This window comes from Enoplosus armatus, chromosome 15, assembly GCF_043641665.1.
Source record: "Enoplosus armatus isolate fEnoArm2 chromosome 15, fEnoArm2.hap1, whole genome shotgun sequence".
Taxonomy (NCBI): domain Eukaryota; kingdom Metazoa; phylum Chordata; class Actinopteri; order Centrarchiformes; family Enoplosidae; genus Enoplosus; species Enoplosus armatus.
This window is the reverse complement of record NC_092194.1, coordinates 3,476,636-3,497,022: the sequence shown is the minus strand read 5'-3', so window position 1 is coordinate 3,497,022 and position 20,387 is coordinate 3,476,636. Positions and strand designations below refer to the sequence as shown.

The following is a 20,387-nucleotide window of genomic DNA, read 5'->3' as shown; positions in this document are numbered from 1 at the left end:
CCCTCAGATCTCCATTATGTGCACTCTGATGTTGGCAGGGTATTCCTCCCTTGCTTTAAAGGTCACACCCTCCCTCCACCACATACTCTGAAAAGAAATAAACTACAAATAATTTGCTATAGATGGCAAAGATACGGATGTGGAGAGGTGAAGGGATAAAAACACACCTTTTGTTATGTATTCTCTCCTTTTATATAATAGCTAATAGGGCATCGTGCTGACGCAAGCTGGGGCGTTGTGAACCAGTGTGTGGTGTTTGGTGCCTCTGACTCTGTGTGTGTGTGAGTCATCGCGTCACCTACTGCGATCGGGTTGGTAGGTCAAAAGAACAGCAAACCATTGTTGTGACAGCTAATAATATGCGATTTGAGGCTTGTTTGGTGGAGGGGGACTGTATCTTTGTGTGTGTGTGTGTGTGTGTGTGTGTGTGTGTGTGTGTGAGTGTGTGTGTGTGTGTGTGTGTGTGTGTACCTGCAAGTGTGCTGTGGAGCACATGCTGCTTAAAAATGTTAATAACAATCAGCCAGTGGAAATTCACATCAGGAAACATGCACTTCATCAGCAAGTGCTTTGGTTGTTAATTCAATTATACTTGATTTAAATTAGACACTACATCAACAATATAAATATATATTGTGTATATAAATATATGAGTGAGCACGTGAGACGGTCAGAGCAAATGAGCATGTGGGTAAGTGTTTGGGGGAGCGAGTAAGCAAGTGAGTGATTGACTAAACAAGCAAAAAATGTGAGGGTTAAAATGGAAACGTATTAAATGTCGCTACTCTCAGCCACAAGCCCAGTCGTTCCCACTAAAGACTTACATGTTTGAAAACGGGTCACAGATATGTAGTTTCATGTTTAGAGAAGGCTTAGTAATTTCCTAAAAGAGCTGGGCACTGTAGTTTTTAGGTGTAAATACTGCATTTGTTGGGGACTATTTTAAGCTGTGGATTAATACTCAGCACCAGGGCAGTTTATGTGGGACTGATCCAACGATGTGGCTCATTGATGTGTTTTCTTTTTATCCTATAATCAGTGTACATATCAAAAAGTGTGCAGTAACAGACTGGTATGCGTAAAACAAGTATGTTTTTGTTTTTGTTTTTTTTCTTTTTTACATTTAAAGCCTTAAAGTAGAAAAATGTGAAGCAGGTAGACAGTGATGGGAAGTAATCATGACTTATTTTGAAGGTGGAGACTTACAGGATTATACTTCAAAACATCTATTAAGCTCACAGTTCTGTCCTAGCGAGCTCTTGTAAATGAATTACCACTCAAATTTGATTTGTACTCCTTCATTTATTTCCTTGATAATAAACTCACAAGACACTGAACCATACCTGCACTTATTGTAAGCCGCTTTAGATTACAACCGGAGCTCAAGTTTCTAAAATAGAAATGGGTGTCTAAGTGATACAGAAGCTGGGAAATAATAGGTTAATGAAAAAGAAAGACCATGTGAGATAGAGAGCGAAGAGTATAAGTGCGATGAAGTGGGAGAAGGAAAAGAGTAGTTAACGTCCGGAGTGGCTGTGGAGAGTGCTGAGTGGGCGGGGTGGTGGTGGAGGAAGAGGAGGAGGAGAAGAGCTGAAGCTGGTGGTCTCAGCCTCTTTCTCAGAATTATCCCTCAGTGACGCAAGCTCCTCCACTCACATCCTGACAGCTGCTCCCTGCCTGGTTACAGCGCTCCTCGGCCCGTCCAATAACATTCATGCTCATTTCCGCTTTAATGCATGGCTTTCCCTCACTGGGTTTACCAATACAGCTCCATTTAGGCTCATTAGTGCATGTTCACTTACTACTTTTCATTTTCATTTAATCCATGCACTAGTGGGACCTCAGTGTGGCATACACACTGGATCCTTTTAATGAAGAGAGGCTGTGAAGGAAAATAAGCCATTATTCTCACTCCACTCGTCTCAGCCATTGTTGTTTCTGAGTGACGACATACAGACCAAAATACACCGGATGCTCGAGAGATAGTTGAAGGGCCCTCGGTGATTTCAGAGACATGCCACCCCCTGTTTTTATAAAGGTTCTCTTATCATTAAAGTACTGTAGCAATATAGTAATCACGTAATTCTCTTTGCAGGAATCCCTCAATAAAACATCTACAGGGCTGTGTGACACTAAAAGCCATGCAGTTATTCTCCACCAGAATGATCTGGCTGTGTAGAGAAGGCTCTAATACACACCGTCATGTACAGTAGTGAGATAAAAAATAATGTACAGCAAGTATAATGAAACTGTAAGAGGAATGAATCAAGTAATACCTCTTGTGATTTTTTCTTCAGAAATGTGTACAGAGTTTGGTGGGTAAGGTTCTACGGGGGGAATTTGCACTCATGACCTCAGTAATTCTAAAATCCTGGCTATGGCCCTGAGACACAATGAAAAATGTTGTACCTTTTTAGTATAGTGACAAACTAAAAATAGTTTTAGGATTATGAAAGGGACGGAAAGCAACTAAGTATTGTACTTCAGTACAATTCTGTTATATACTTTCTTATGTTCATTTTATGCTACTTTATACGTCTCCTTCACTAAAAGGGAAACTTTTACTAATTTTCATTCATTTATTTCAGCTGTAGTTACTAGTTCCTTTCACATTAATATAAAATGTAATAAATATAATTAATATATAGCATATAAATTACAATGCATTATTACAGTAAATAAAACCACTAACAGTGTATAAAATAGGTGCAATTAGCTCCACTGCAGCCAGATACAATATTAAAATGTAGCTTATTTGTTCATGCCTCAGTAATAATAATCCAATTACATAATATATAATGTAATGTGACACTGACAGAGGTTGTTTCGTTATCAGTTATTTTGCTGATAATACTACTTACATGCTTTTAAAACATTGCTGCAAGACTTTTACTTGTAGTAGAGTATCTTTACACTGTGGTATTGGTACTTTTACTAAATTATGTAAAGGATCTGAATACCTGTTCCACCACTGTTCTTTAACAAATGATACAGAAGGTATGAAATCATTATGATGTCAGTGTGCCAGAAACGTTCCCAGTAACTGTTTCTTAGGCATCTCTTTGCTGTTGACTTTATATTTGATTAAACACCCACAGCACTGATATAAATGTCAGAATAATACAGAAATATTGAGGATTTGTCCTGTTATCATGATGACAAGCTCAAAGTAAAATTAATTGGATGCTGTGAGCTTGCTACTGAAAGTTGTTAACTCATTGATGTAGCATCAAAGTGTATGACTGGCTACATTGTACACAGCGAGGTAACACGTCATGAGAGTGAAACCAGTTATCAGTAACATCATTCTTATTCTTACTCTTCTTATTTTTTCGGGACATGCCCTTTTATGGAAACCGCTGCCATTCCTACGTAGTCATACAAAATGACAAAATAGTTTCAGTTTGGGGCAGGCTAAATTCTCAAATACCAGTGTTTGTCTGCCCCCACACAGAAGGCTATTAAGTTACTACTTTCTGAGAATTTAAGGGGACTTCCATGGTGACATAATTGGTATCTAACCCATTCATCTGCAGTACTTTTAGGGGGAAAAGGGCTTTCACTAAGGTTTTGGGACATTCCAGCGTGTATCTTTTCCTTTAGAGCCCATTCATGAAATCGGAGTTGCTTCCCTGAGGCCACAGACATGATGACCAGCAACAACGAGTAACATTGTAATCTTTTTCCATAATGGCTTCAATTATTTTGTTTATTCATGGGACTCAATCTAAATTAATTAAGCTGAAGTGGAATGTACTGGAGCTAAGTCAACTGTATAAAAATTGTACAACATAAATAGCTTCAGTACATGGAGTGAGATATAACGGTACGAAAGTAGACAGTAGAAAGAAGAGACTAACAGTTGTGGACAGACATTGGTTGGAACTGACAAAGCCCGCTTTGAGACATTCTGTTGGATATCAAAAGGGAAATTATTGCATGACCACATCCACCGCAACTGAACTTGACAATCCCATCTTGGTCAGAAATTCTGAACAGATGCTCATTTGCTCTCATGGCAACTGCCAGTGTCTTACTGCAAAAGAACAGGAAACATGCACTGTACTGGAAGAACTCAGTGCCCCTTTGCCCAATAGAGGCAGATTAGATTTGTTCAGACACAGCAGACTATTCAACAGGTACAACTGGCTGTCATCTCAGTGGTCTTCTGTATGCTGTCAACCCAGACCTTAAGTCCCTTTAATGTTGAAACACACAAAACCTGCAAAGTCATTCACAAGGACCATGAGCAATAGGCAGGCAAACATTCACTATTTTACTAAAAGTCAAAAAGGGTGTGAATTTAAGCTATTTTCTCTCTCTTCATCTCTCACTTCAGTGTCTCAAGCGGCCTATACACTGGTTCTTTTGAGATATTCAGATTAACGTACAAATTAAGAATTTATTGAATTCACCTAAAATCTACTGCAACTATGCTGAAATGTACATCCATATTTTTGAAGATTTTGCACTATTTTGTAGTGAGGACAGTTTAAGCTGAGAATGAGCAACAAGATCTTGTGCTGGCCTTTCTGAGAAGGAGGTTGTCATGGATAAACACAAAGATGTTGCTGAATATGATGCTCTGTCACGTAACTAATTCAATATTCATCTTACAGGTACTGATCTTGGTTTTAAGGGTTGGTGAACTCATTCCCAGAGAAAAAATATCTGTTTGCTCCCCAAAAAGCTTGCTTTTTCTGTCTTACAAAGGTACACAAGCCCATCTCACATCCAAGAGAAGCTTTGTCTGTTTAACTGCATTTTAACATGCAATTATCCTGGTGTCTTCATGCTATGGGAAAATTAAATTTCCATGGTTTCATAACTATTTCACCTGAATTGAAGGACACAGTGCATTCCACTGAGACCCTCCCTTGTACTTCTGGATGTGACAGTTCCATCTCTTCGCTGATCCATATGCCTACTGTATCCCTAATGACATATATGTGCACAAAGCTGAAGTCCACCTACTCTTAAAAACAGCCAATTTCTGAGTCACACGTGAGAATATCTGAATTTACTGTACAAATAAGTGAGGAATGCATTTTGTGGAAAAAGGCTTGTTTGGTGCAGCAGGCAGGAAATTGGAAAACAGGCAAAGAACACATAAAAGGAAAAAACAGGGCTGTTTCTTAACCACATTTATCCACAACTGCTACCCTCTAGTTCTATCCATCTTAACCTATTGTACTTTAAAATTCCTGGTTAAAACTGTCTCAATGTATATATTAGCACACAGACAAACTTGACAACACGATAATGGATTCCCTGATAGATCCAGAATCCAGAATTACTGCTCACTAACATCCCATCATTACCATATCTAACAATCTTCCTTATGGGAATTACATAGGCTATACCTGGTTCACTTTCCTATTTCAGTAAGATCATTTCCCTGTTTGCTTTTTTGTGTAAATCCTTACTCTACAGCCTGATCATGTAGTGTGTTTAACTCTGCTCATGTGTATTGTGTAGTGTTTTAAATCTTTTTTTTTTTGCTCTATTCTTGCATTTTTGTCTTCCTTGACAATTGTGTAACAACAGCTTTCTCATGCCATTATCATGCTGTTAAATAATATCTGGTTAATGAATATCTATGTTGGTCATGTGTGGCAACCATCCATTTTGTACTTTCAGAGGATATTAAAAAAATAATCAATCCAACCACTTTGGAATTTAACCTGCCTGGTAGATAGGCCTTTATCCACGAGGATCAGGGTCATTGTCACACATAATGTGTATAATCTATTCCTTAATTTCAACCTGGCTATTTTTATGTGTTGCTGGATATATAACTGCTCTGAAAAGGTTTGGGATGATTAAAGTAGGTTTTGATTTGTGACTCCTGCGCACACTACACCTTTAAGGGAACCCGGAAGTGCTTTAAACCGGACGTACCAGACCTCTCAATGTGACTTCTTACTCCGGCTAACATTGTTATGGTTTGATACTGTCTTCGGATAGTTGTTTAAAGTGTACAAAATGTTTCTTACCACTGTAAATTGTAAGTATTTTAATCATTGTATTTAGTCATTCAACGAGTCGGGAACATGTATATACAGGGCTGTGGTAAACGTAGCTAAATTAACCAATCCTTTTGCTAGCTCCAACTTAGCTATGCTATACTCTATGCTCTGCTCATACCCTAACGTGACATTGTCTGTAACTTAACTTCTAACGTAACCTAAGTACTTGTGTTTTAACTATCAGTATTTTTTGTGTGTTCAAATGTTGTCACGCTTAGCTTTTATTGTTGTGCATTTAGCGGTTGGCTGGGTTAGCCTGTTTACGTAACGTTAAATACGTTCATACACATTATTTGACAAGTTTTCTAATCATCAAGCGTGTTAATCTGCCTGATTATGATTCATATCCTCTCCTCTTTTCCATTGCTCAGTGGCAAAAGCGAAATCCAAGTAAGTGGAAGCCAAAAATACAAAAGATGTCATTGGTGATATCCCAGTATAGTTCTAGCAAAAAAATTGCAAATGCCCTGTACAGGCAGACATGCGGTCACTGTAAAGTTTGTTAATGTTATTTTCAATTAGGACCATCCTGGTGCAGATGGTGAGCGCTGCAGGGACAGGCTACTTCTTCAACACCAAGAGGAACCGTCTCAGAGACAAACTGGTACTGCGCAAACATGATCCATTTGGTAAGATATGGCTGACCAGCTGTGTATGCTCTGTAAAGTTAGCATGCACACAAAAACCCTCTATTAAGCATTATTCTGTACCGGGGGAAAAATAAAAGGACAAAAATAGCTGTACCAGGTTAGAACAAGAAGAATGTCGTAGCACAAGCCATTCAGACTCCCTCTTGGACTTTCAGCATGGCAACATGACCTGCATGTCTCCTGCATCTGCGTTGTAGCAGGTGGCTGTTCCAGTCCAGGTAATTTAGAATGAATCAGTCGCTGGGACAAAAACCTCCATGACATTGATAATGTCTGCATTCAGGCTGTAGGGCCATTTAAAAGCATTATTTACTAAACTGTTGATTTATCTAAGAACTTTAAATTAACCACAAATGTCAAAGTCACTACCATGACTAGTACAATCCGGTAAAAGCAGGTTATAATGGTGTTTTAACCGGCATGTTACAGTACAGAAGTGTCTGTATATGTATTTGTTCTAACTTCATAGGATTCCAGTTCAAATGTCGTGATGCACTGCACTGTAATGTATTATGATAACAATGTCAATGTCTCATCAGAAATGCCCTTTGCTTAAGAATGTAAATATAATGATCCCAGTGTTAAAACTATTACCGGCTGCTTGACATGAACATTGGGAACTGCTTTTTAGAAATAAGAAAATTGTTGACAACAATTTCAGTAAATTAGTTTTCCAAAAAGGGACCAGGACAGTTCAGTTCCTGAATCATATCAGCTGCAAGCTCAAGCTTGTGTGCCACCCGTTCTCCTTAATATGTAATATGTTGCATCGTTTATATAAAAAGTTCTTTTTTTATTTCATCCAGACCCCATGACTTATATTTAAATATATTTTCTGTCTTTGCAGTGAACAAGCACGTCCTATTCTTTGAGAAGAGGAAGATCAAATCGATTTAATGCACCAAAATATATGGACAACATAAACCTGCTGGGTTTCAACAGACTGCTTTTATTGTGATGGATTACATCAGTTAACATCTGTTTGGCCGGCTGACATGTTTTCAGAGGATTTCTTCTTGGATCTGTCAAAAGGCGTCTACTTTCTCCACTGTACCAGTTCAGCATGACGCAAACCCAGACCGAGCTTCAAGAAAGTCTTGCTTGCCACCATTTTAGACAAGAAACCACTACTTGTAAAAAGTGATGTTATTTGTTGGTGCAACCACAGCTGTCTTGATCTAAAGCTCTTAAGTCATGAATAACATGTGATGGTTCTATTCAGCAGTCCTATACAGTCACATTGATTGTTGTACAACTTTATATTTAAAAGTTCCGGTATTTTTAAACCTGGGCCCTCTTTTTTTTTTTTTTTTTAAACGCATATCTAAATGACTAATAGCTACAAAAATGTTGGAATTGGTCCAGTAGATCGCCTCAGCCGGCAGAGTGTAACGGGCTGCAAATAAAAGCCTGTAGGGATCCCTCCCATAACGTTGTCAGACAATAACAATTCCAAACCTTTTTGTACCTATTAGTTATTTAGACCCCCAAATATGTAAAAATACTGGAATTATCATTAAACCATTTGTGAGATATGATCTGTTTGGAGTAATTAAATAAATTAAGTCAATTATGTGCTGTACAAGCTAAGTATTAAGATGCTTGTCAATTATTAAACAGTTTAAAACTATTGAGATTAAATGTGTTTTACAAAAAAACAAATACTGTGTGGTCAGTTGGTTTGGTATCACAGAGGCACTATTCATATAACTGTTACATTGGCAGTCAAATTGAAGTGTTCAGCTTTATATTAAAGCAACACTGGTTACATCATGTAAAATCTTCAGTTTCATAATATTGTTCATTTTCGGATTTCTCTAAAGCAGAACCAATCAACCATTCCATAAAACCACTCCAGACTTGGTTCATTTACCCTGGTGTCTACTTGCTCATTTGCTGCTCTCAGAACAGTTCAGCCGGTAGGTCCTCTCTGAAGGGGTAAGACGTCTGCGTGCCGACAGCCTGCACACTCACTCCTGCCACCTGATTGGCTCTGTGGACCATCTCCTCCAGGGGCATTATGGGATAATGAGCCATGTAAAATGCCAGTGCTCCAATAAAGCTGTCTCCAGCACCCTGGGAAGAAACAATATTACAACAGCACTTTATTAAATTTCGTCTGTGGTTCAAACCGTTCCACTGTGCGAGTCCACAGCCGTGTGGGCCACTCAGCAGGATCATGAAATATGGGTAGCCTGCATGGAGTGGATGTGAGGAGCAATAAGACAAAAGTAAAAGTGATATAATTCATCTTTAATGTTTCACACTGAATTTTGAGGAGTATAGGAACGCTAGGTAAATCTGAAAGGAGGGAATGGCTCACTTTTCAATCCAATAAACTGTCAACAGTAGGGGGTGCTATGGCATTTGTCAGCAGTTTTTCCAAGTCTTGTGTTGCTGCCTGGAGTTGCAGCTACTTTTAAATGAATTACTGACTTGTTACCTTGTGTGAAAGTGTGTCTCAGACTGCGCTTTCAGAGAAACATCTGTATTGGGGGCGTTAATCATAGTCACATAGACCTTGCTATAATGCCACCAGAATGATATTACAACCTCAATATTACCTATTCTTAAATGATGTCAATATATATTGACATACATATACATTGCTGCTGTATATATTTTTAACTTTTATTTTTCACTTAACTATTGTAAATGTGTATATTTGTATTTTCTATTTCTTATTTTTATATTTTGTACATACTTTTATTTCTAAATTTATGCTGCTTTCTAATCTTGAATGGGAGCACCAGTACTGTAGAATTTCCCCCCGGGTATCAATAAAGTCTTTCTGATTCTGATGATGAATTAGATGTCACAAGCTCATTCCACATTTTAAATGTGGAATGATTGTTACATGGTTATCCTGTAATAATTAGGAAAGCAGAATATTTTTCATTGAACTACAAGGAAAGCCCAAAAGTCTTGAATGAAGTGCATTATTATCTGTTCAAATGGATTTGAAAAAAAAAACCCCCATGAAATAATACCGTATAATCCCCAAAATTGTTGCTAATGAACAAATTGACCATTATTTGTATTTCATTTTCTGAAACTTTCTAATTAACAACTGAAAACAAACCCCAGCTGAGTTTACTAATTGCTTTTCAAAGTCAACTAAACAGCACAAGGCTGCTTTAATCACTTGACAGTGGCTTCACCATAACTGCCAGCAGCTCTGGTTTTGGCTATCTTTGAACTGATAAATCATCCATTTTCCTCATCTATTGATAGAGATGGAATGTGCCGTTTACGCCCTGGAGGGGATTGGCTGGAACAAAACGCTGAGGGGTGGTGGGGGGGGCTCGCTGATGGGAAAAGGCACACTGGTATGTGGCGACACGCTCATGTCTAACCACAAATGGCCCCCCGATGCTGGTTCTCACAAGCCTGCTCCATTACTCATCACTGTGGCTCTCAAAAGAGTTCATTGCACTCTCTCTCTTCTGAGCACCTCTGTACCCCCCCCCCCCCCCCCAACACCCCTCACCCTCCAACCTCAAAGTAACCCTTTTGTCAGGGGGGAAGGTTGTCGGTTGTCTTGGGATGATTCAGTGGGTCAAAAAACAAAAACCCTAACCATGATGACCCGGCTGGGCAGAAAGAGCCATGCCCTGTGATCGACAGAGGACTAGAAACACAGAGGGCCAAACAGGGTCCATGGCAGATGGTGCAGCTGGAGGGCACAGCCCAGACAGCTTGGATTTTGTCACAAGCACCTACAGCATTCTGTGATGAACCAGATGATAGATACAAGCAATGTTGGAAGAAAAAAACTGATGTGAAAACTGCGCTCTGATTTGACATTTGAAAGACCATTATTGCACCCCCACCCCGGTGCATGCCACGGGTGTGACTCCTGGACTGGAGAGATGCTGGAAAGAGTGAGATCAGAGCTGAAACATTTCACAGGCCTGGTGGATTTCCATGTTTAAAGCCATGGTGTGTTTATGTCTCCTGTCTGGTAGCTGGGCTGGGCTACAATACAGCCAGCATTTGGAAATAAGGCTTTGGTGACGTAGTCCCACTGGTTTGGCTCTGGCCTGCCTCCCAGTTCACACTTTGCGGTTGAAGCCATGATATCACTCTTAAATGGGAGCTGATGCTTGGGAACCGATGAAACACTTCGGCCTTTATAGTCTCTCATTTTGCACATGCCTCTTCGTTTTTCTTTAACATTTTGAATCACCTGCTCAACTAATCTGTGACCCAATCCCTGCAAAGAAACCACCTTTGTCTAGTCAGACTACAATAGGGTGGGGCTGAAACGGCTTTCTGAAAGCTAATACTAGTATTAAGGGCTAAACTTGCTAATAGTCAATATTTTTGTGCTGACGTTTAAAATTTGACAAATCTCATCTTAAAAATAGAATAAAATATTAACAGTTAAGCTCAGAATTGACTAAAGTATTTACATTTAGACAACATTTGAATTTCATACAAATTAAATTTCTTGAGGGTGACAAGCTATTTAAATGACCTCACTGAATTTTAGTACATTTTCTCAAGGTTCATAAACGCTGATATAGAATATTCAAGTGTCCAATATTCAAAAAACTATATTCACATTGATTCAATTGGTGTTTTTTTAAATCTAAAAATTCAAGTTGCTTAAAAAAGTCGTGCCAAAATTTAAATGACATTTTTTTACTTGGAACATGTGAGCTACCCTGGATAATCGATTTTGCTTGAATGGAATTGATTACACCTTTGTCCTATTAAGTTACATTTTGTCATATAATCCAAGACTAATGGACGCTGGAATTTTCTATCTGAATTCATGGCCTGATAAAATACCTTCAAGTTGTAAAAAGTGACATTACCCTCTGGAAATCTTAAAGAGGGGCATAATCGCATAAATTCAGATAGATGGCTTTCAAAGTCAAATGTTTCAATGCTATAAATTCAGTGGTACAAAATTATTATAACCTGTGTTTGCTTCCATAATGTACTTAATACATTATATTTCTGTCCAGCTATATATTACTTATATATATAATATATATAATATTACCGCCCAGCAGGTATTGCGGGTAAATTGTTTTGTAACTTGTGCACATGAATTAGTATTTCCTACTACAAATTTGAACTATTGAATTAAAAATGATTGTTTATTATTCATACCCCAAAATTAGCTTTCTTTTAGCGTACAGTATGTGTTAAACCTGTAATGCCTAATCTGAACACCCTGACATATTATCATCTTTTAAGCCGGTGAGCTTGTTAGCAAGGCTGAATATATACACATACAGATGATACAAAGACACATTAGCATTCATTTGGTGCTGTCTTTTGGCCACATTCTAAATGTATTCACCCTCCTTTTAGCTCTGTTTTGGTCTCCACTGACTCCTGAAGTTGTGAACTGTGTCAGCTGTTTGGTGCTGGGAGCTTTTTCTGGAAACAATGCTTACGATACCAGTTGGACTGAACTTAAACAGTAAAGTTGCAGGCTGTAAACCAAAACAATAGCCGTGTTTCCATATATTCCATAAACTATCGCATCAGAAAAGCTGTATGGAAATGGCAAAAAACGCCAAGTTTCCACCTTTGTCGAAAAGAGTTGATGCGCTAAATGGGATATGGAAACGCCTTTGCTAAATAAATTCTGACATAGCGAACATTTAACTCACATGACTCATCAGCTTCTGCTGAATCGTTCCGCATCAGTTTGTCTTCGTCTCCAGACAGCATGAATCATATAGCTAGCATGAAGCAACAATGAAAATGTGCCCAATAGAAACAAATTCCTGAGGATTTCTTTTTGCAACATTTCAAAAGTTCGCTTAAAATTCGCTTGACAATTGAATAGAAACACGGCTAATGAGTTAAGAGACGCTAAAACGCTCCGTAGAGCTGAGGGGAACCGCAGAGTTAGGTGCTAATTCACAATTATTTGATCCATTGTAATATAAAAATCTAGAAATACTGATTATAGTAGGGACTGTTGAAATAGACATACAATTTGCAAACAAAACTCACTTTCATATGACTTCCTATGTCATTTTCTTGTAAGCCAATCCACCTAAATAAGTACTAACTCACTGATCCAATCTAATTTTTAGGTCGCTTCACTGAATGAGCCACCATTGAACCCTTCTCTGTTCAACTAACAACGTCTCATTCCCTGAGACTGGCATGTGACGCTACTGGATCTAGTGAATGAAGCTCAATGAGGCTGACAGGCGCTACCCCCTTCAGCCCCGCCACCGTTGCCCTCGACACAGTTTGGTGAAGGTTAGATCTGAAGGCCCGTCAATCAAGTGACACAAGTGCTCGCCGCGGATGAGCCTTGATGCTCTTACTGGTCGGCTCCGTCCGCCATGTCTTGACCTCTGTGCCGTTCCTCTGCCTGTTCTCCTCTGGTACTCAGACTGAAGTTAGAAATTAGGATGGCAGATGTGTCTCTGAGAAGCTTACCAAATTACAGAGTATGGTGTGGAAGTTCTCCACAGTTTGATGTGTTTGTAGGGTGACACTGCAATAAAAGCATGCCATCAGAGAGCTAGTGTACTTTTTTGCTTTGTGTGAACTAAACTACTTCCAAAAATCTCCCTGGAACTTTTATAGTATTGGTTCAGTTTCATTCAATCTATCAAAAGCGTATTTTGTTCTGATTTAGGACAGATTAAAATATAATTACGTTAGAATGAGTCATCTTGGGTCGATAATATAATATAACAGTGACAATCCTATAGCCATTGAAAGCATTCCATTTGCTGTTATAAACACTTTTGTATCTGGTATGCTTTCACTGACAAAACTCCAGGGAAGTGACCTTTTTTTTTTTAAATGCTTCTGACAGCAGCATGAGTGGTGTATGTTTAGAATAAAACTGAATAGTTAACACAAGCGGCAATAACCGCCATGGCTGTACAGACACACAAAGGAGCGCATACAGAAACTCAGAAGTCCATCAACAGAAAATCCAAGGACAAAGACAACAGTAGCGCCCACACGCTTTGATTGACAAGTGATCTTTGCAAAGTGCAATGCAGAAACACCACAGCAATGAGCGCTAAGCACCAAAGACAGACTAAAAAAAACAAAACCAGAACCTACAGAAAATGCAGATTTCGGAAAGGGCTCTGCACTGCATATCTTTGTGTTATGTTACAGAGTCTGCTGCGCCCACTGAACCTTTCGAGCCTCCAGAACCTGTGACTGTATTTCTCACCCAGAGGCCTCCTGCCATCTTGACTCCCGTCCTGTAATGACAGATGGAGCTATGTGCCGTTAACTCCTGAAGCCTACAGCCTTTGTCAATGAAAGGCACCCCGGGGAGGGCAAAGACCAACTGAGGGGCAGCGATGACTCACAGTGGCTTCCACGTCCAGAAGCTTCCAGTAAGACTTGCAAACAGCCGGGGAGGACTCGTCTGAAGTAACGAGGGAGGAAGATTAGCAGATCAAAAACACTTTTAATTGGACCAATTAGGGCTCTCACATCTTTGATCCATCCCCAGTGCTTTGTCTTAGTCCTCTTTCACCCTTTTGTGTTTAACACTGACTGACATGACTGCACCGGCAGACGACTGGCCTAGCATCTAGGTTGCTTAACAGCAGCTGCTGTAGCATGTGCAGTCCATTAAAACATGGTGATGTGGCAGTTTTCTCATTGTATCATGCTGACCCACAGTTTGCAGGGTTGAGGAATGCAATGCTCAGGAGGTATTCCCTTACCTCTGGCTTCCAGCAAGGAATCAAGCAATTGGTCCTCACATGTCTTCAGTCATAGAAGAAGACTGGGAATAATTTGACCGTCGCCGACCCACCGTACAGCTGTAATGTCTGGTTTAGACAGCACTGTCTACCTTTCGCCCTACACAGTGGACCTCCCGGAGCAGTGGAAACCAAGGCCACCCAAGTCTTGCTGGGGCTAAAAGGCACTGTGTGTGTGTGTGTGTGTGTGCTTGTGTGCTATAGCCTAATCTCACTGTCCACACAAAACAGCCGAGGCTCTGATTTCAGTGAAGGAAGCCTGTGCTCAATTTAAGACAAAAGGGAGACAAATGGATGAAGGGGGAGGGATGGGGGAAACCCACAGTAGATGAGTGGATTTGCTTTGTTATTCATCCAGATTCACGACCCTGACTCAGCCATAATTGGTTGTGCCGTGTAAAATGTGTTATTCAGACAGTTGCAAGAGGAGCAGATGATGAAACAGTTACACTCAGGAGAAAGCTAAATGACTTAGCTCAATCAACGAGAAATATTCCGTCAAAGCAAAGTGACGAAATCCATCCAAATAAGAATGGCAAAAGGTGGATTTGTGTTTGTTCTGATTAGTAGCGGGTCATGCCCGACTGAACAGTAGCCTAACTAAAATAGTGAGAAACCGCAAGTGACTCACTGTGTTGATATCGAAGAATTGCAGGCTAGAACACGGCCTCAATTCACAGCCTGATACTGCTAAAACTGGAGAGTCACAGCAAGAAAAATCCTGGTGCTGACTAACTTGGAGGCAATCTTTTAGAAACATTTCTGTCATTACTTCCAGAAAAACAACACACATAATCAAAGCAGTAATAACAGAAGTGGTAATCATAACTAAAGAGGCCTGGGTTACCAGAACAGACTCAGAGAAGTGAATAATGATCTTGATAACAACCTGTTGTTTTTTTCCCCTTCTCCAGTAAAAAAAAAAAAAAAGGGCCTTACTGGAAGAGGGATTATGATGTCCAAAAGAGTTAAACATACCAGAATTTATGGGCCCATCAAAGAACAGAAGGGGTGGGGTGAGAGAGCGTGTGTGCAGGGGGGGGGGCAGCATGGAGCAGGCCCGACCACAGCTTTCTGCTGACTGATGCAGACCCAAGAGGTGAGTCATGGGAGAGGACGGGGGAGGATAGGGGTGGTGGGGAAGTTCTCCTGGGTGTTATTGGGAAGCGGGGAGATTGTAGACGGTGAATAAGGTGAGGTATTTTGTGACTGCTTCAAAACTGCAGGGGGAGGGGGGTGGGGGTGGGGCAACGAGGAGGTCACACACTGTCCAAGAAAGGGAGCCCTTTGTCCTTGAAATGCCCAAGTGACCTGGGATAACAAGTAGACGCTGCTGTTTAGTTCAGTCGCAGTTCCTTTGGAGTGTGTTTGAAAACACACACACACACACACACACACACACACACACACACACACTTTTTTGCCTTTCTTCTTTGGTTTTTCCTCTCTTTCACAATATCCGTTGTGGGGTTCATGTAAAACTAAGACTGCATTCTTGCAATTGTTTTACTCCAGTTTTTACTATGCTGCAGGATGAACAGCATTTGGAAATTATAGCACAATAAAAGTCCCTAGGGGAACTTCTCAGTAAAATAATCCATTACACAAACAATTAAAAGGCTTTAATCAAACCTGGCAAGCACAAACAGGTGATTAACACCTCTGTGTGATGACGTATTTGGTCTATAGAACACAGGCCCTGCAAAACCGCCAAAGACAGGAAACTCTTACATCTTGACGCGATGCCTGTGACGAAAACAAGCCACAGAGGCCGGTGTGAAATGAGTCAAGCGACACTAGCCTCTTTGAAAGATTAGCATCAGGGAGGGGAAACAGCCGGTGGTCACCACATCCCCGATGATCTTACACCGTTCCACTTGAGCGACAGACAGATCTGTAGCTACCTATCAGGACTTAATTTGACTGTAATGAATGGGCAGATAAAACGTTATGTGTGACAGTGCTTTGTTATGGAACAGTAATGTGGAATCTCAAGATATTTCTGTGAAAAAGAATCTGCTGTAAAGAACAATTTTTCAAAGAAATTCCTTCCAGTGCATATATTACAGTCAAGAGTGGGCTGGTTTACATAATTTTCCATTGAAAACATTTTTCCTTTCAACTAATACAGTGAGTGCCATCACCTTCTTCTCATTATGTATTATTGAAATGAAAAATACATGTGGAAAATAGTCAAAGTTACGTGAAAAAAATTGTTAAAATTATTATCACTCGAAGGATGTATGTATATTTGGCTAAACATGCAAAACATTCTCTGGTTGACGCTTCTGAATGTGTGACCATTTGCTGATATCATGGTCAAAGGAAACATCTTTGAGCTTTGAAAACAAGCACCTTGGGCTATGGGAGGTTGTGAGGGACATTTTCTCTATTTTCTGACATTTTATAGATAAGCTAATGCTATCACATAAGAAAGAAGTCACAGCAAATCCTCAAAATTGACAAGCTAATACAAGGGACTGTATGGTATTTTTGCTTGAAAAATTACTTTAACTAATTAAGAGATTATCAAAATAGTTGCACATTCATTTTCTGTCAATTGACTAATTGATCGACAAATTAAAACATGTACCTGATGATGGCCCTAGAAGAAAAAAGCTAGATGATCACCAAAGTGACTACCATTCATCCTGAGGAGAACATGAACGTGTGCACCAAATTTCATGTCAATCCATCTAATAGTTGTCGAGACATTTCAGTAAAAAAACACAAATGTCAAACTCTAGGAGAAAAGTCAGTAGGACCTGGGAACCAAGAACGACTGTATTTTAAAAGCAATCCATCTGATAGTTGTTGAAATATTACAGTCTGGACCGTGGTGGACCGACCGACACTGCCATCTCTAGAGCCTTGCAATATGTTTTGACTATACAGTATATGTGTCATGCTTACCGTAGTGTCCACTGCTGTGACGGCAATGGTGGGAACATGTTTTGATGTAGACTCCTTTGCCTTGAGCACCACACAGCCTTGGGCTCCCAAAGTGATGATGACTGACCCACAGCCTCGCTTCAGCAGCTCCTGGCCGGCCCGACGTGCTTGCTCCACATCAGCTACTGAGGAACCAGTCAGAAGCTCAGCCTGTACATAGAAACAGTAACAGAGGAGCAGAAGTAACACACTGCAGACATATAGTACTGTATAATCACATATATTTAACACACTCTTCATCTCATTTAGCACACGATGATAATGGGACACTATTTCTTACATGATGTTCTTCCAAACCAGTCTTTTTTTTTCTTTTCTATGTCAGGGAGCCAAGTTAATCAGAGGTTAGGAATTAAAATTAAAGATAGGGCAAAACCAGCGTGAGTGTGGGATACAGGGAGGATAAATAAGGAACTGCACTATGGAAATTCCCCAAGGCAAAACCCCAGTACCAAGGGCTGTGTGTAACATGCAAGAAATCAAAGCAATGCCTTGAGTTTGTGCCTTCTTTAAAAATGAAAACTAAAAGCTTGTTTTGTCTCCCTAATGAACTCAATTAAGTACATCACAAACCGTTGAAAATGTCCAAGGATCCCTAATAATAAAGTGTTTTGCTTACTTGCTATAGTTTACTGTTTCGTATTAACAGTTCTGGCATGAGTCAGCTCTTAATTACACACTGACCGTGGTCAGACAGACTCATAAAACACATTCAGTCTGTTAGGGATTTGCTGGATCCGTCAGCAGTCTGCGGGCCAAACATTTTCAAAGAGTAGATCCTCTGACTACCCTGGTTCATCTGGCTCCACAATGACTAAACAGTGACAAAGCAGGACTCCACAGCTGATGTTTGAGGAAGTTCAAGGAAACTCTCAGAACCACAGCAGTTCTCTCCAGAGTAAATGGCACCTGTGATAAATACTATTCTCTGGTGTTTAAAGGCAATTGCATGGCAACTTAATTTGCAAGCAGAACTGAGAGAAATGTATGACACCAATCCTTGTAAGATGAATTGCACTATTGCATACTGTATCAAAATTTACCAAATTTTTGTATTTGAAATATTTTTACTATTCATGCCAATTTGTATTGACTGACTGAGATTTTTTCAGTACTGTATTTAATTAAGTTCTAATGTACTAAACTGACTTGCTAAATGATTCCCTTCGACAACTCATATTAGCACGAGTTTCAGTGCTTATTACTCTGCAACATGTGTCTGCAAAGCTTTCTCTTCATTTTCCCTGGTGAGCAGCATTACAATATAATTGCTAATTACTTTACCACCACTGCCATTTCAAATAGTGGAGAAAAAAAAAGGTACAAGGAAATGCAATTTCTTTCCTTTTAATTAGTGTCAAAGTGTTACAATGTACAATGTGTCTGCTAGAGTAGTGTGAATTGTGGTTAAATGTTATATGTTTTTCAGCTTATCTGTAGTGTATTTTAGATGATTACAGTAAACTTACAAGTGACTGAAATATTTAAGGTTTGGTGTCTTGAATAGAAACAAACTTTGTGGTCGATACGGAACAGAAACAGTTGACAATTATAATTTTGTCTGTATGAATGTTGGATTTATTGCAGTGTAAAGTCAGTCTCTAGACTCACTCAAGTCAACCTAATTTTAAATACTGACTTTTGCATGAATAGCATTTTTTCTTATTACTATTTGTATAATCTTCAGGAAATGGCCACTGCAGAATAGGTTGCTGTTTGACATAACTATTTGATAATGACAATTTCATTATAAAATGAAACAATTCTTAAAATTCAGATAAACATATATAATGTTGTGATGCTCTAATAAACTCACTGTGTGAGGTGTTGCCCAAATTGATTCAGGTTCAGTTTTCTTTTGTGTGCTATGTGGAATTTTGAGTGCAAAATTAGGAGTATATCATTTTGAGTTAAGTTAAATTGAGACTCTGTTGTGAAAATAGCCAAAGAAAAGTGAAATACTGAAATGTATTATTTTTCCTATCTAGTCACTTGTGTTTTCTCTCTAACTCTCTCCCGTCTCAACACTTACAAACCTCCACATACAGACTGATAGCCATAGCCCGACATACACACACACAAACACACACTCAATATATGATAGAGCATCTATTGAATGTTTTCTTGTCACTCACTTCTCTGTTTAGTCTATAGCATAAATATTTTATCACTGTATTGCACTATTTTACTAAAAAAGAGATTATACTTTCACATAAGAAAGAAATTACTTGCTATAAATCAAATAATAAATTACTTGTGTTACTTATTTTGTGCAACTAATGTGACAAATAGAAACTAAACAAAATCCATTTTGGTGGACTTCCTCTTTAATTTGCTGCAGCAGTTACAGGACTAAAATCCCTCTGCTCTAAAAATACTGGCAGTATGGAAATCACAACGTATGTCTTTTTTCTTTACCATGCTTCTGTGAAAGTGTGTGTGAGATACCTTTCAGATCTGCGGATGACAGAAATGTGGATCCATTTTGGCACGTGAGGTCCTCAGGTGGACATCAAAGATAATTTCCCTCACTATAAAGCACTTCAGTGTAGTATGTGGGCTGAGGATCAAAGAGTGCCAGCACTTTGTCATCCTTAAGCCCCCCCCCCCTCAGTCTGAGCATGGTACAGTGAGACCACACACAAACACACACACACACACACCTGTACAGAACGTGTGCCAGCTATAACCCCACATGGGGGAGGGTCAAGGCACGGCTCACACTAGCGTTGAATAGGGGTCCGAGAATCCGATCCCCCCCCCCTGCTTTTTGTGATCTGTCAGAGTGAACAATGACCTTGGACAGTTCAAAAATAAACCGCAGAGTGTATTAGTGCTTTTAGAGCCTGCAGCCACCCCGGTGTTGTCAGATGCCAGGAGAGAAAAAGAGCCGTTTTGTTAGTCATCAGCTTCACACCAGGGCAGGGAATCAATCTACCTCCCTCTGTGTACAAGAATATGAGAAAGTTGAATTATGTCTCTCTTGCTGTCTGTGTGTGTGTGTTTGCTTATCACACAAGTGAGCACCTATTTTT

At 39.6% G+C, this 20,387-nt stretch overlaps 2 protein-coding genes across 4 annotated transcripts in view; one reads left to right on the top strand and one right to left on the bottom strand.

Annotated features, from left to right (window-relative positions):
• The window catches only part of rbks (ribokinase), a 42,664-nt gene that overhangs the window by 815 nt on the left and 21,462 nt on the right, over window positions 1-20,387 (bottom strand). For 2 of the 3 annotated variants that reach the window (XM_070920269.1, XM_070920268.1), the window contains exons 8-9: window positions 17,314-17,502; window positions 7,609-8,755 (exon numbers count right to left, since the gene is read on the bottom strand). In XM_070920269.1, the coding sequence (XP_070776370.1) occupies window positions 8,582-8,755; window positions 17,314-17,502 (363 nt within the window). In that variant the 3' untranslated portion in view covers window positions 7,609-8,581. Of the gene's footprint in view, window positions 1-7,608; window positions 8,756-17,313; window positions 17,503-20,387 lie in introns of those variants that run through there. The other variant, XM_070920270.1, reaches the window with a different exon arrangement.
• Window positions 5,900-7,991, top strand: mrpl33 (mitochondrial ribosomal protein L33). Its single transcript, XM_070920271.1, has 4 exons — window positions 5,900-6,007; window positions 6,401-6,419; window positions 6,552-6,658; window positions 7,527-7,991. Exons 1-4 carry the CDS (start codon window positions 5,986-5,988, stop codon window positions 7,574-7,576), a joined length of 198 nt encoding a protein of 65 aa, XP_070776372.1. The 5' UTR covers window positions 5,900-5,985; the 3' UTR covers window positions 7,577-7,991.